Genomic DNA, 14,768 nt, shown 5'->3' on the forward strand with positions numbered 1-14,768 from the left:
TCCTTCTCCAAGGTCTTGCTCTGAGCATCATTTGGAACACTAACAAGCCGGCCACCGGCCTCTGCTTTGGCATTTGGGAGGAGCTGATTTAGGGTGTAAGCCTATTGACTTTATCCTCACTGGTCTGTGGCGTAATTTATCTCTAAGGAGACTCCTTTCCATCTTGTATACATTCTCTAAAATTCTGAGCTGTTGCTTACAATTTCCCTGGGTAACTCTACTGATTTCTTTCCTTCCTTAGGATTTCTTTAATCCTTGATTTTCCTTAAACCTTGGTTCTTACATCCATTAGTTCATGCATCATATTGTATTTTTTCATGATGCTCATGTCTAACTCACTCAATACTAACTGTGAGCTTCTTGAGGGCAGGAACCGTACCTAATTCATCTTTATGTTAAATGAGTACATGGTGCCTGCATGTAATGATGCTCAAAATGTTTGTTTAATGAGTGAGAAGGATGACATAATAACCTCTTTTTTCCAAGGTTTCTTTGACTTTCATTTTGCTGCTGGTCACTTCTTCAGCAATCTGGGAGATTAAATTGCCACTGAGGCAAGTTAAGAATATATCAGATGCTTTGCTTTTAGCCTCATAAGGTTTCAAACAGCTATCGGGATAGTTGAAGCTGCCCATTACAATAACTTCCCTGTACTCTGTTTTCATCATATGCGTTAAAACAAACGTCAATCGTTTTGTCCGTGTGGCTTACATAATATTTGTCCTTTTCTCCTTATCCGGTATATTCCCACCCTTTGATTTATAAGTTTTCGTGCAGTTCCTTATCTCCTTGACTTTCAACACTCTTCCATCTTTCTACCTTTCAGGTTTTTTCTTCTTTTAAAATACCATCTGTTCAGAGGTCCTGTCCCACGCAGCGTATTATCAAACTGTATTTTCTGCCTTGTGTTACGTGCCCTCAGCATTTAGGTATATAGACATCTGAGGCTACACGTGTTGTTTTCTGACCCAGTTATTTTCGCATATGGACCATTGGATCCTCATGAAGACTTACTCATTTTCATACTCTCCCTTCTCTCCTACATGGTGGTCGATTCCTCACTCTCACTGGGTATTTCCCTCCCTTTTCCTCCACTTTAGGGCTAAGGCCCTAATGGGTCAGCTCACCTTCCAGGCACATGTCCTGATCTAATCTCCTGAGATGCACTCATGGTTAACGTCCAGGGTCATGAGAACCACCCAGCTAGTTCCTTCCTCCCATAAAAAGGTGGAGAGGGAGGGGTATATTAGTTTCCTAGGGCTGCCAGCACAAAATACCACAGACTACATGGCTTAAAACAACAGAAACATATTCTCTCACACTTCTAGAGACTAGAAACCAGAAATCAAGGTGTCGGCAGGGCTGTGCTCCCTCTGAGGTTCCAGGGCAGAATCTGTTCCAGGCCTCTCTCCTAGCTTCTGGTATTGTAGGCAGTTCTTGGCGATCCTTGGCTTGTGGCAGCATAACTCCAGTCTCTGCCCCATCTTCTCGTGGCCTTTCTCCCTCTGTATCTGCTGGTTTTCTGTGCCAAATCTCTCTCTCGTTTTAAGAACACTCATCATTGGATTTAGGGCCCATCTTAATCCACTGTGATCTTATCTTAACTTGATTACATCTGCAAGGACTCTGTTTCCGAATAAGGTCACACTCATAGGTCCTGGGGGTTAAGACTTCAACATATCTTTTGGGGACACAGTTCAACCCGCAATAGGGAGTAATGAGCATCAAGGAGGAGTTGATTAAAGGGGTAGGGGACCCATCTTTCTAAGTCACCCAGGTATCTTAAGTGCCCATGCTGGGAACACGGTATATAGCTTTCAAATCTCTGCCAAGAGGACCAAGTTCAGGATGCTTGATGGCTCTTTTGTTCTGGGGCCTGGGGATAGATTTAGCATTTACTTTGAATTATTGCTATGCATTACAGGATCTGCTTGTTCAATGATTTGCATTTGTTTTTCTATGATGTTATTATTAGTCACATCTCTCCCTGAGAGAAGAATAGTGGCCATGATAATGACAACGTAGAGTGAAGAGCTGGGCAAACACAGCGCGGAGCCCCCAGTCACTGCTGGTGCTCTCAGAAAGGGAGGGGACATGGAAGTGATTCCTTGGGACGCAGGGTCCCTCTATGACTCTGACATTTCCCTGCATTATGCAGTACTGGAGGACGTGGGGAAATCCAGTAAGCCAAGGGAAACTAGAAATAAGTATGCTATCTATATACCAGACAGGGTTATGGGGGTGAGCGACAGAAGGTGAGCCACTCCCGGGGCCCCTGCCACAGCCCACGTCTCGGCAGTCCACGGCTGGAGTTCAACAGAGATGGTCCCTCTCCCACCGTCCACCCCAGGCTTCAGCACAACCAGGTCCTTCGTGGTCCAGGCCACAGGGAAGGTTTTCAGGACCCTCACAGCTGGTTGCCAATCTTATTGCCAATCCTGTAACCATCAGAGAAGAGGGAGGTTTTGAGCCTCTCTCTAGCTCAGTTTAGTTTGACGGCTTGTATTGGTGCCTATTCTGTGCCAAGCTCTGGGGGAAGAGAAAAGAATCAAACATGGCTTCTGTCCTAAGAGAACACAGGGTCTAGGGGGAGACAAAGACATCTTAGCAGGTAAAGTCGATGTAATGTGAAGTGCTACAAAAATGTGACGTGCGGCGGGTCGTGGGAGCAAAGATTGCCTAAGCCAGTGGAAGGCTTTCTGGAAGAGAGGACCCAGACAGAGCTGAGCCCTGAAGGAATAGGTTAGCCGGGCAGAGATTGAAGTACAGGCATTCTAGGAAAAGCAAACATCAGCGAAGACCCAGAGGAGTAGCAAGTGTCGGCCATGAGGGACCTGAGAGCAGCCGAAGAGGCTGTGGGAGCAGATCAGGGCCAGTTCTTTAAAGGAAAGCTCTCTATAAAAATCTAATATGTGGTCTCGTTTGCAATACTTGAATATTTACAGTCCGTTTCCTCACACTCGTCCCCATGCCCTTTTCTCTTCCTCCTCTGCACCTTCCCCTCCATCCATCAGGCTCTCCTTCCGTACCAACCTCTCCCCTTCTCTGCTGCTCTCCCTCTGCCCCCTCTTTCCTTCCATTTCTCACTCACAGAGAGAGACTGGGCTGTGATGTCAGGATGCAGGTGGCATTCGGGGTGCTTCAGAGACAGAGGCAAGCTGGGTGTGCCTGTCTGAGTTGAAAGGCATTCCTTCCTCAGGGTTCTCCTGGGCAACGACAGAATTTGCAAGCCTTTTAGCTTTCATCCAATTATATTGCCTCCGGCTTGACACGCAATAGCCAAGAACATAGAATGCAGGAAACTCAGGAGGAAAAGTAAGACAGCGCACGTGAGCCTTTGGGTGCATAGCTTTTAGTTTATTAGTGTGAGTCTTCAAGGCAGGTGGGAGTCCCCGCCACCTTTGCTTCCCTCAGTGACCTTCCACATCTGTGTTCTGTGTCTATGCAGAGCCCCTGTTGCTCCGTCTCTGGGCCTCCCAGTTGGGAAAGCTGTGCTCACCAGGCTTGATCTCCCCTCTCCTTCCACCCTCCTGCACTGTCACTGGAATGCCCCGTCACCAGATCCTCCTCACCTCCTCTCTTCCAGGCACAGAGAATGAAGCATCTCTTCTCCTCTCTGTGGCCACTCTTCACCTTTGCCATCTCTGCTTTGCCTCCTCAGCGATTTGCCCATCTGTCATCTCCTCTCCCTTCTGTGTCTGAGGTCCTCCTCTTTGACCCATGGACACGTTCCTTCTAAAAAAACCTTGACCCCAATTCCCCACTAGCTTCTGTCCAATCTCTTGCGTTCCCTTTCTTTTCAAACTCCTGGAGAGAGCCATCTCAACTTCTGAATCTCCTATTTGCTGTTGAACTTCTGCAATCTGACTTCTGGCCTTATCACTCTAGTGAAGTTTTCTTATTAAGGTCACCGATGACTTCGTTTTTGCGAAATGAATAGGTCTTTCTCAGGCTTGATCTCAAGGACCTTTCTGCCATGTGTGGCGTTGCATATGAGGCCCTCCACAATCCAGGCCCTCCCCACCTCTCCATCTCCATCTCCCACCACTCCCAAGGCCACATTTTATGCTCCAGCAGCACTAAATTGCTGTAATTCTTCATATTTATCAGGTTTTTCCTCTCCCTTTGTCCTTTTCCTGGGATTCCTTTTCTTCATTCTCATTTCTCCTTGACTGGCCAACACCACTCATCTTTTAGGACTGGGCGAGGGCAGCATCTTCTGCAGGCATCCCAGATTCTGTCCCCAGGCTGAGTCTGGTTTCTGTGTATCTATTTATCTCTATTGTTGCTTTTATCAGATGATGTCATTATTATCTCTTTATGTACTTATCTCTGCCACATGCCTGTGAGCTCCTAGGGAAAGGGCTCTGTGCTTTATTCCAGCACTTAGCACAGTGCCTGGCACACAGTAATGCCAAATTGATGTCTCTTGGATGAATGAATGAATTCTGCCTAAATAAATATTCATAGAAGAGAAGATAGTTGAGTTGGAATTTGAAAAGTAAGTATTGCCCGTAGAGAGGGGGATGGAAGGAAGGGCATCATTGCTGTCTTAGGTCAGGTTCCTAGAGGCAGAGTCTGAGATGGGGATTTTTGAGAAAGTGCGGGAAGCACCAAGGGAAGAGAGCTCAGCAAGGATGTGGTCTAAGCTGGAGACCAGCTTCAGCCTGGGCTACTGGGAGCTCTGGTGTATGACCTACACACAGAGTTGGTCCCCTGTGTTGGTCAGTCAATGGCCGAGGGTTGCTTTTGGGATGGGAGAAGTGGTTGGAGTTGGGGGAGGGGGTCATAACTTCCTGGGCCAAGTGGCTCCCATTCAGCCAAGGCCAGCTGTGAGTTATCATTGCCCACAATCACGGTGGCTGAGGATGGGGCGCCCTGGGCAGGACACAGAAAGTACCACCATGCTTGCAGGAAAGTAAATGGCAGGGTGGAATGGCTCCACTTGGTCCATTTGGGGAAGTGCAAAGTGTTAGGTATTGCTGGAGTGGAGGAAGGGAGTGGGTTGGGTCTGAGAGGCAGGGCCAGCTCCTGGAGAGCCCTGTGTGATGTGCTAAGCATATGAGACATTTTACTCAAGCCGTGGAGAGGGGGTTTAAGTATTGGATTAACTGCTTACAGTTGCATTAAAAAATATTGGGGTGGCAGTCATGAGTGAATGGAGGAGAGGGGCAATTCTGGAGCAGAGAGGCCAGTTCGGAGAGTGTTCAGTAGTCAAGGTGGAAGGTGATGAGAGTCTGAACTAAAGCAGTAGCAAGGATGGGAGGGATGTCAAGAAAGGAGAGAGGTTAGGAGGTGAGGAGGGAAGGTATTTCTGGCTGGAAAGCAATCTTAGAACACCCCCAGCTGCAGCCACCTGCTCCTCCCACGAGGAAGACCGGCTCTCCTCGTCGTCCTCGGAGCAGTCTCTGTTTCCCATCATGCGCTCACCCAGCCAAGGCTATAGGATTTGGCTCATCTGAATCAAAATAGTTCAAGGCCAGTGCGGTTCTGCAGTTTTACGCTAAGGGATTTCTTTGTTTTCTGAATTAAAAATATATGGGCGGAAACATGTCAAGGGCCCTCTCTGTGTGAGGCATCGTGCTGGGCGCCCGGTAGGTAACGCGGGGAAGGTGGATATAAAGATCAATAAAATGTGGTTCCTGCCCTCAAGTTGCTCATAATCTTGTAGGCGAGACAGAAATGAAGCCAACCAACCAGAATATAAGACCGATTGTGATGTGTGCTTCGATGGCAGTGTGCATATGCTTGACCTTGGCCAAAGGTGAAGATAAATAAAGAGAAGCATAAATAACATGTTCTGGTCACCCGGATGCGGGAGCGATTAATTCTGACCACAGGCTCAGAAAACCTTGCTTTATAAAGAGGCGACGTTTGAGCAGGGCCTGGATGATGAGAGAGACGTTGACAGGTGAAGAATGGCATCTTAGGCAGAGCGACCAGAAAAGTCAAGTCATTCTTCAGGGGAAAAAAAAAATCCCAAAGGAATTAAGAAATTGGGGCTTGCCTAAAATAAATCCACCGTGGATCTGGAAATAGAAACACAGGAGTTCTAAGTTTCAGTATTTTAGTCTAAACTTTAATTGAATTCTTATTACCCTCTCATTACCTTGGAGAAAACAATTTGAACTCCTGGGGGGAGTAATGGTATGTAAACAGAAGGCACTGCAATAAATAGGTGTATTAGTGTACAAAGGGTAGTCATTTAAGTCTGTTCAAATCCTAATAATAATAGTTGACTGACATAGACAACACTTAGTGTAAAGATTGCATTCAACCTGCTCAAACCCCCTCTGGGACTGCCTCTCCGAAGACTAATCGTTAGAAGGGCTAGGAGACTCTGGGCAGACTGTATTTCTCTACTTAACTCTCTTTCTCTTGCAGGTCAACAATGAACGGCTATATCTGCCCCTGAAGTTGGGACATGGGAAGATAAATATCTTTTCCTTCGGCTTCCATGTGGTGGTGGAAACTGATTTTGGCCTGAAGGTTGTGTACGACTGGAAGACTTTCCTGTCAATCACAGTCCCTCGGAGCATGCGGAACAGCACCTACGGCCTGTGCGGCCGCTATAATAGCAACCCTGATGATGATCTGGAGATGCCCATGGGTCTGCTCGCATCCAGTATCAGTGAGTTTGGGCAGAGCTGGGTGAAGAGGGACACCTTCTGCCAGGTTGGCTGTGGGGACCGCTGTCCTTCCTGTGCCAAGGTGGAAGGTTTCTCCAAGGTGCAGCAGCTATGCGGCCTGATCCCCAACCAGAACGCTGGTTTCGCCAAGTGTCACAGCAAAGTCAACCCCGCCTTCTTCTACAAGAACTGCCTCTTTGACTCTTGCATCGATGGGGGTGCGGTGCAGACCGCCTGCAGCTGGCTGCAGAACTATGCCAGCACCTGCCAGACCCAGGGGATCGCAGTGACCGGCTGGAGGAATTACACGTCCTGCTGTGAGTCCTCACGTCTCTCCTTGTATCTTGACTGGTGTGGCACGCCAGTCTTCCAGCGCCGTAGGAGTCAGAGCAAATTGAGCAGAGCAATTTAAGGATATGCACTTTGGAATTGAGTTTGTTATCTGAGACAAGATACGCAACCTCCCAGAGCCTCCATTTTCTTATCTATAAAATGGAGTTAATACTACTTATTTCATGTATTGCTCTGAGCATGAAATAAGATCATGTATATAAAGTACAGAGCATACACGGCATTTGGACTCAGCAAGTGCGCAATAAAATTCTAGCAAAGGACTAATGGGTGAAGAGTTAGTTAGTTAGGTGGTTAGCTAGTTGGATCTAGAGCCTCCTGGGCCCATCGTTGTGCTGGTAATTCACATGCTTTCTCTAAGTGTGTTATTCTATATGATTCATAAATATCATGTATCAGTCTTTGCGCTTAGGAAACAAAGCTTTCTCTGTCCTTAAGGATTGGTGTGACCTTGAAGCATTTCAGTTTTCCTCCCTGGTTCTTAGTTTCCCCGATAATGCTGTGATGCTGCTGCTGCCTACACCTATGCTATGGAAACGTCAGGAGGATCAAATTAGGTAATTGAAAGCACAGCACGCTCTATGCATGCTAAGTGGCATTGTTGTTATATTAATAGCTTGCTCTGAGCCAAGCCCAGTGCTAACTACTTCATCAACATTATCCCATTTATTCTCCTCAATAACCCAATTAGTCGGGAGAAACTGAGACTCAGCGGAGTCAAGTAACTTGCCTAAGGTCAGACAATCTCAGTGGCGAAGTCTGGATTCCATCTTCTAACCCCAAAGCTCATGCTTTCAACTTATGCACTATACGGGTGTACTATGTACTGAAATCATGTGCCTGCGTTTAGCACAACACAATAGGAAAAGATTGGGAGGAGAAACCACTATTGATCTTTGGCCAGTCTGCCTCGGTCTGTTTTCCCATCTCAGTCTCATTAGCTATAGCAAATTTCTTTTAGGTCTGACTGTATGAAAAGGCTACAAATTGATGCTGAATGCATAGAGCTCTAATAAGTGATACAGCAGGGGTCCCAGAGAATAAACGCCCTTTTCATCCTGGAAAAGGGAGATTTGGATGAAAAACCAGAAGCAGTGTTGTAGTTTAATGCTCACACAGTTAGTTTACATTCCACATAATTGGATTCATGTAGATCGTGGGAGAGGGTGGGAGGAAGCGGGGGGAGGGAGGGAAACGATGCCAGTACCGTTTCATCCAGGCTCAGTCCCAGAGTGCGGGGTTGGGCTATGATGCCAGCAGAGGGACTGTCCGGACTAACTGGCCTCTGGTGACTTCCGTAAAATAACTACGCCTATAAAAAGGTGAGGGTCTGGATAAATCCCCAGAGCTACTCTGGATTCATCGGGGTCAGCACAGTGGGGCCAGAGAGCTTGCCTTCTTCTAAATCAGAAAACCAGGCTCTGGACCCAGGCCCTACAGATGGGGCAGGATGGGGAAGCAGTTTTAGGAAGGAGACCTGCCTGCGTCCTCTTGAGACCCACTCCAGGGAGTTGCCTCTTTGCCTGTAGCCGTGCCGCGGTGGCTGTCCTGCGTTCTGGCATGGCTGGGCTGGGGGCGGGGCACAGTGTCTGCCAAAACCCACTGCTTCCAGCTACTATGACTAGCAGGGAAATCACAGGAAAGAGTTGTTTTTAAAGGGGACTGATGCTGGGAACTCTCACCTTCAATTGTGGCTGTCGATTTTTGTCACTCGTGGGAAAGAAAAGGAATCGAGTTCGTAAGCCCTCATAACCTTACCTCTGAGGAAGAGGGTCCCCCTACCCCTCCAGAGCTGGGACCCATAGGGATAAGAATGGTGCAGGATGGAGAAACCATTTTGGGAAGGGAGACCCTTCATAAAGGATATGAAGACCATTTTTCTTGTCCTCCTGTCCCCTCCATCTGCAACCTTTTCCTCTCCCGTCCTCAAAGTTCTGTCCAGACATCGGCTCTATGCAGAGTACTAGGAACTCTATCCAAGGCGCTCAGAGCCACGTCTGTCCTGCCCCACCCTTGACCTTGGGCCCTATCTTTGCCTGGACTAGCTGCCTGCCAGCAAGGCCTAGGCCGAGCATCAGGGCCAGCCGCCCCCATCACAAGAGGGTTAGACCTTACCCACCTCGGCATTTCGGGATGGGGGCAAAGATCCAAAAGAGAGCGACTGATGAGATGGTGGTAGTGACTGGCAAAAAGCAAAGCTAAAATAAGAGAAAAAATTATACTTTAAAGACGGTCTGTGGGTGGGATGGGGGCGGGCACAGTTGGAGGCAGCTTAGTTTTCCGTTTTGAATTTCAGAAGCAGAGAAAAGCGGTGGAAGACCGAGTCTCAGCTCAGCCATCGGTTCTGAGAGGTCGGCGACACAGAAAGGCTGTCTTGAATGTGGTTGTTTGTAACCATAGTTGATGTATTTGACGTGCCTTGAGCCTCTAGAAATGAAGAGCAGAGCCGACATCCACCCCTCTCCCCATTCTACTAAGAATTAATCCAATTCAACCCTCACGTGTTGAGATATGAGAAATGGTGCTTTCAGGAGAAAAAGGATTAAGCCCGAATTGCCCATTAAATTTAGGCTTTATTGGGAACAAGGTAAAGCGCTGTTGTTTTCAATGCTATTGGCTGTTCCTATCAATGGTATAATTTATTACTCAATTACCTTATTTGTAAATGCATTGGAAAACTTCTTCATCCAAGTTGAACAAATAGGCTTGGGGGGAAGGGGAGGTCAATTGTCTTAATTACTAAGCCCTCCCTAAAATTTGTTCAGCTGAGTCTATCATTCTTTCAGTCCCTTAATGGGGGACTTAAATTAGAATGCTAGATGGTGACAGTACAGTAAGAGAAGAAAATAATAAATTCTAACAGTTACTTAGCTCTGACTATGTGCTGAGTACTATGCTAAGTGTGATATAAGTCCTCACTTTTCAAGAAACCCTATAAAGTAGGTCCTATTCATCATCCCATTTTCTAGAGGTGGAAACCAAAACTCACAGAAATTAAGTAGCTTTCGCCCGGAAAGTGGCTTGAGTAAGTTGGAAAATGGCTCCAGAGACGGTACTCTGCCTGCTGTGCAATACTGCCTCTCTGACCCTCGTCAGGCAGGGAGCCCTCGGGTGCTGCAGAGAGTGTACAGCTCTGTAGGATCGGGTCTGGGGAGATGTGCTCCAACCTCATCGGGCCATCGTGAGAGTTAAATGTGATGATGTCCCATAAACCACGCCCCCCAGTGCCCGACACCTACTAAGTGGTCAGTCAAGGTTGAGTACCACTCTCACTTTCCCTTTTATCAGAGGCAGCTTTTGCTACTTCAGAGTCCTGAGTCCAAAGTCTGGTAAATAGGAGTTTTCTGACATATTTCTCTGCAGATCCAATAAATTCTTGTTGAATAAATTTTTAAAAATCCTCCTCCTACTACTACAGCTGCTCCTGCTATGAATAACAGAAGCTACCGTTGAAGTACCAGGCACTGTACTAGAAGCTTTGCAAAATGCATCTCATTTTATCTTGACAAATCCTTCATGAGGGAGATATTATTATCCCCATTTTACAGATGGGAAAACAGAGGGTGTAGAGAGCATAAGTAATCTGCCCAAAGTGACCCTGCTAGTTAGTGGCAGAGCCAGGGCGCAAACGGGTCAGTCTGATCCCAAAGGCCTTGTCCATTCCTTTGTACTACGTTGCTCTTCAGTGGGAATCCATGCATTCTGCCCACCCACTGCACAAAGGCCAAACCACTCCATTGGCTGCAACAAGAGACACATTCATGACCTGGGGAGAAATCCAGGCGTAGAGCTGTCATCACTCACAGCTCTCAGTGCTTCATTTCGGTCAAGAAAATCAGTATTAGGAATTTGAAAGTTTGTTTTCAAGAATTGAATGTCTATTGACTACTCGCCATGTTCTTGGCACTGTTTTAGGTGACATGAAGAATTAGAAGTGTAAAATATAGAGTTTATTGTCTAGATGGGGAAATAGGGCCAGCATACTTGAAATAACAATGGGCATCTCTAAGTTGGAGATGTATCTTCCCAGATACTAAAATGTGTTGTAGAGCTTCAGTAACTAAAACAAGTTAATACTCGCACATGAACAGAGAGACAAACCAGTGGAGAGATGGAAAAGTCCAGAAATAAGCCCAAACACTAAAGAGAAATTAGCATATAGTAAAGCTGGCATTTCAAATCACCAGGGCAAAACGTATGATTCAATAAGTAGCAAGGGACAATGGACAAACTAATGAGGAAAAAAATAGCTAAATTCTTCCATTTCCTCACTCCAATATAAAGTCCAGACAGAACCAAGATTAAACATAAGAATTTATGTTATAAAAGTACTAGAAGAAAACGAAGGAGTTTTTTGGCAACGTATAGTAGAGAGGGCCTTTCTAAGAAAAACCCCAAAGCCATAAGGGAAATCCTGATAAATTTGATCACTTAAAAATTTTTTTCCTTTAAAGATCGGCAGCTGAGCTAACATCTATTGCTATTTCTTCTCCTTCTTCTTCTCCCCAAATCCCCCCAGCACATAGTTGTATATTCTAGTTGTGAGTGCCTCTGCTTGTGCAGACCACTTTAAAATTTCAAATTTCTACATGGCAAAAATACAAACAAATGTACATTACAAAAAGAAGCAAAGTCAAAAGACAAAGGATAAATATTTTGCAACACATGACAAGCAAATGTCTGTTTCTAATTTATAAAGAGCTTTTATCATTTAATAAGAAAAAATTCAACAACACAAAGTGTGCCAATGACATGAAAATGCAGCTCACAGAAAAAGATGTACAAGTGGACTATAAAAAGATAAAAAGATGATCAGTCTCCAAAAAATGCAAACTAAATAAGGATAGAATAGAGCAGATAGAGCACTTTTTTCATTGTGGTAAAATACACATAACATAAAATTTACTATCTTAAGCATTTTTAAGTGCACAGTTCAATGGCATTAAGTACATTCATATTGTGCAACCACCAGCACCATCCATTTATAGAACTCTTTTCATCTTGAAAAACTGAAATTCTATACCCATTAAAACAATAACTCCCCATTCCCCCTTTCCCCAGCCCTGGTAACCACCATTCTATTTTCTGTCTCTATGAGCTAAAGTAAGATGCCTCATGTAAGTGGAATCGTACAGTATTTGTTTTTTGTGACAGGCTTATTTCACTTAGTATAATGTTCTCAAGAGTCATCCATGTTGTAGTATATTGCAGAATTTCCTTCCTTTTTAAGGCTGAATAATATTCCATTGTGTGTATAGACCACACTTTGCTTATCCATTCCTCCATCAGTGGACATTTGGGTTGCTTCCATGTTTTAGCTATTGCGAATAATGCTGCTATGAACATAGATGTATAAATATCTCTTTGAGATACTTCTTTCAAATCTTTTGAGTATATACCCAGAAGTGGAATTGTTGGGTCACACGGTAATCCTATGTTTAATTTTTTGAGGAACTGCCATCCTGTTTTCCACAGCAGCTGTACCATTTTACATTCCCGTCAACAGTGCATGAGGATTCCAATTTCTCCACATCTTTGCCAACATTTTTTCTTTTCTTTTTTTTCCTTGGAGAGTAGCCATCCCAATAGGTGTGAGGTGGTATCACATTGTAGTTTTGATTTCCCTGGGGATTAGTGATGTTGAGCATCTTTTCATGTGTTTATTGGCCATTCCTATATCTTCTTTGGAGAAACGGCTATTCAGTCTTTTGCCCATTTTTGAATCAGGTTGTTTTTTGTTGTTGTTCAGTTTTAGAAGTTCTCTATATATTCTGGATAGTAATCCCTTGTAGATATAGCATGTAAGCTTTCATATTTCCAAGGATCAGAGGGTTGGTGATAAATAATCAGCAAGGATGTGGGAAAATAAACCTCATACTGCCCTGGTAGGAGGAGGATTGGCGCAGCCTCTTTAGAGGGCAATTCCGTTGCATCTATCAAAAATTTAAAGGTACATACCCTTTGACCCAGCGATTCCTCTTTCAGGAATTTATTGTACGGAGGCACTTACTCATGAGGGCAAAGATGTATGTACAAGGATGTTCAGTGCAGCAGCATTGTAAACGCCTAAAATACACACACCACACAGCAGGGCAAACACAATAATTCAAGGCTAAATGGCGTAGAGTAGAAATTCTCACGTAACAGTAGTTGTGCTTTTTGTATACATTGATTAAAATAATAGTTTCTATAAAACTTTTAAGCAAACCTGTCTTTAAGGATTGGCTAACACTTACTGAACAGTTACACACTAAGCACGCAAACTCACTTAATCCCTCCCAGCAAGCCGTGAAGGAGGTGCTCTGGGTATCTGCCCTGCACAGATAAGGAGCTGAGGCCACGAGAGGCTGAGTAACTGGCTCCGGTCTCCGACAGCTGGCTGCAGAGCTCACGCTCTTCACCAGGACCCTAACTGCCGTCCAGGAAAGCATCTACATGCATCTGAAAACCAGCGAACATAGTAGACACTGGTCAGTCTCCACGCACACGCAGACACATGGTGCACACTTGCTTTCTCAGAAGTCAAGGCTCTTGGGGGTCCCACCATTTATAAACTACTCGTTGAGAAAAAGATTCTGAGGTGAAAGGGAGTTGGTCTTGGTATGAGAAGACAGAGTTTTATGAATAAGACGAGACTCCACCCGGGACTTGAAGAATGGAGAATTTAGATAGGCTGAGAGGATGAAGAAGGGCACGCATAAGGGAGATCAACATGAGTAAGGACCTAAAGGCAGGAATGAGTGTTGGGAGCCCGAGGAGGCCATCAAATGGCACCACTAACTGGAGTCAAGATGCATGTTGGGAGGTGGGTTTAAGGTGGCAGGTTATAGAGGCCCTCCAAAAACAAGGCTGAGGAGAGAACAAAGATTACGTGAGGAGCCTCCAGTTACCTCCATCTGCTCTTTGGTCCATTGTTCAAGCAGTAATAAGTCAGATAGAGGCTTTCCCTAAGCAGAGAGGGCAGTAACGAGGGAAGATGGCAAAGCTCACTCCAGCCACACGCTCCATCTTGGAAACCTTTTACAGTCCTTGTGATGATTTGAGTCTTGACTTGTGTCTTCTGTTCCAGCTGTCACCTGCCCTCCCAACAGCCACTATGAGAGCTGCGTGAGTGTCTGCCAGCCTCGCTGTGCCGCCATCCGCCTGAAGAGTGACTGTAACCACTACTGTGTGGAGGGCTGTCAGTGCGACCCTGGCTACGTCCTCAACGGCAAGAGCTGCATCCTGCCCCACAACTGCGGCTGCTATTCAGACGGCAAATACTACGAGGTAGGGGAGCCCAGCCCTGCCTGTTTCTCCTTGCCAGTCATCAGCTTTCTCACACCAAGGAGGTGGTCGCAGTTGACCAGTCTGCCCACTTCATTGTGAAGATTGTGGTGCTTATTCGCAGGGAGGTGGGACAGGGCCAAAAAGGTTAAGAACTGGTCAGGTGAGGCTCTTGCTCAGTTAGTAGTGGATGTGGAAACACATTTGGGCCTCACTCTCTCCTCCCTCTGCCTCCTCTGGTGCTCTGCCTCCCCTCCGCACTGGTATTTGTGTTTCTCTCTCCGCCAAGCCTTTCTCAAGGCCCTTCTGATTTCCTCTTCTGTAAATCTTAGTTTGAAAGCTTCTGACGGGGCTGCAGTTTGGAAATATGTTGGCTGTGAATCTGACATTTGTGGCTGTCTTAGCTAAGGACATTTTTAACTGGAAAATATGGGGCTCGAGGCTGGGAGGAGTGGCTTTCCCTCTTGTGGCTATTGAAGCTCCCTGAGAGCGAGCAAAGGCTACCATCTCAGCATGTGCCAT

General features: G+C 45.8%; 1 protein-coding gene across 1 annotated transcript in view; it reads left to right on the forward strand.

The window, feature by feature from the left end:
- Positions 1-14,768, forward strand: part of TECTA (tectorin alpha) — a 154,499-nt gene that overhangs the window by 119,029 nt on the left and 20,702 nt on the right. Inside the window, exons 19-20 of the mRNA XM_046685526.1 lie at positions 6,385-6,946; positions 14,050-14,249. Of these exons, the coding sequence (XP_046541482.1) occupies positions 6,385-6,946; positions 14,050-14,249 (762 nt within the window). The remainder of the gene's footprint in view (positions 1-6,384; positions 6,947-14,049; positions 14,250-14,768) is intronic.

Source organism: Equus quagga, chromosome 14 (genome assembly GCF_021613505.1).
Source record: "Equus quagga isolate Etosha38 chromosome 14, UCLA_HA_Equagga_1.0, whole genome shotgun sequence".
Taxonomy (NCBI): domain Eukaryota; kingdom Metazoa; phylum Chordata; class Mammalia; order Perissodactyla; family Equidae; genus Equus; species Equus quagga.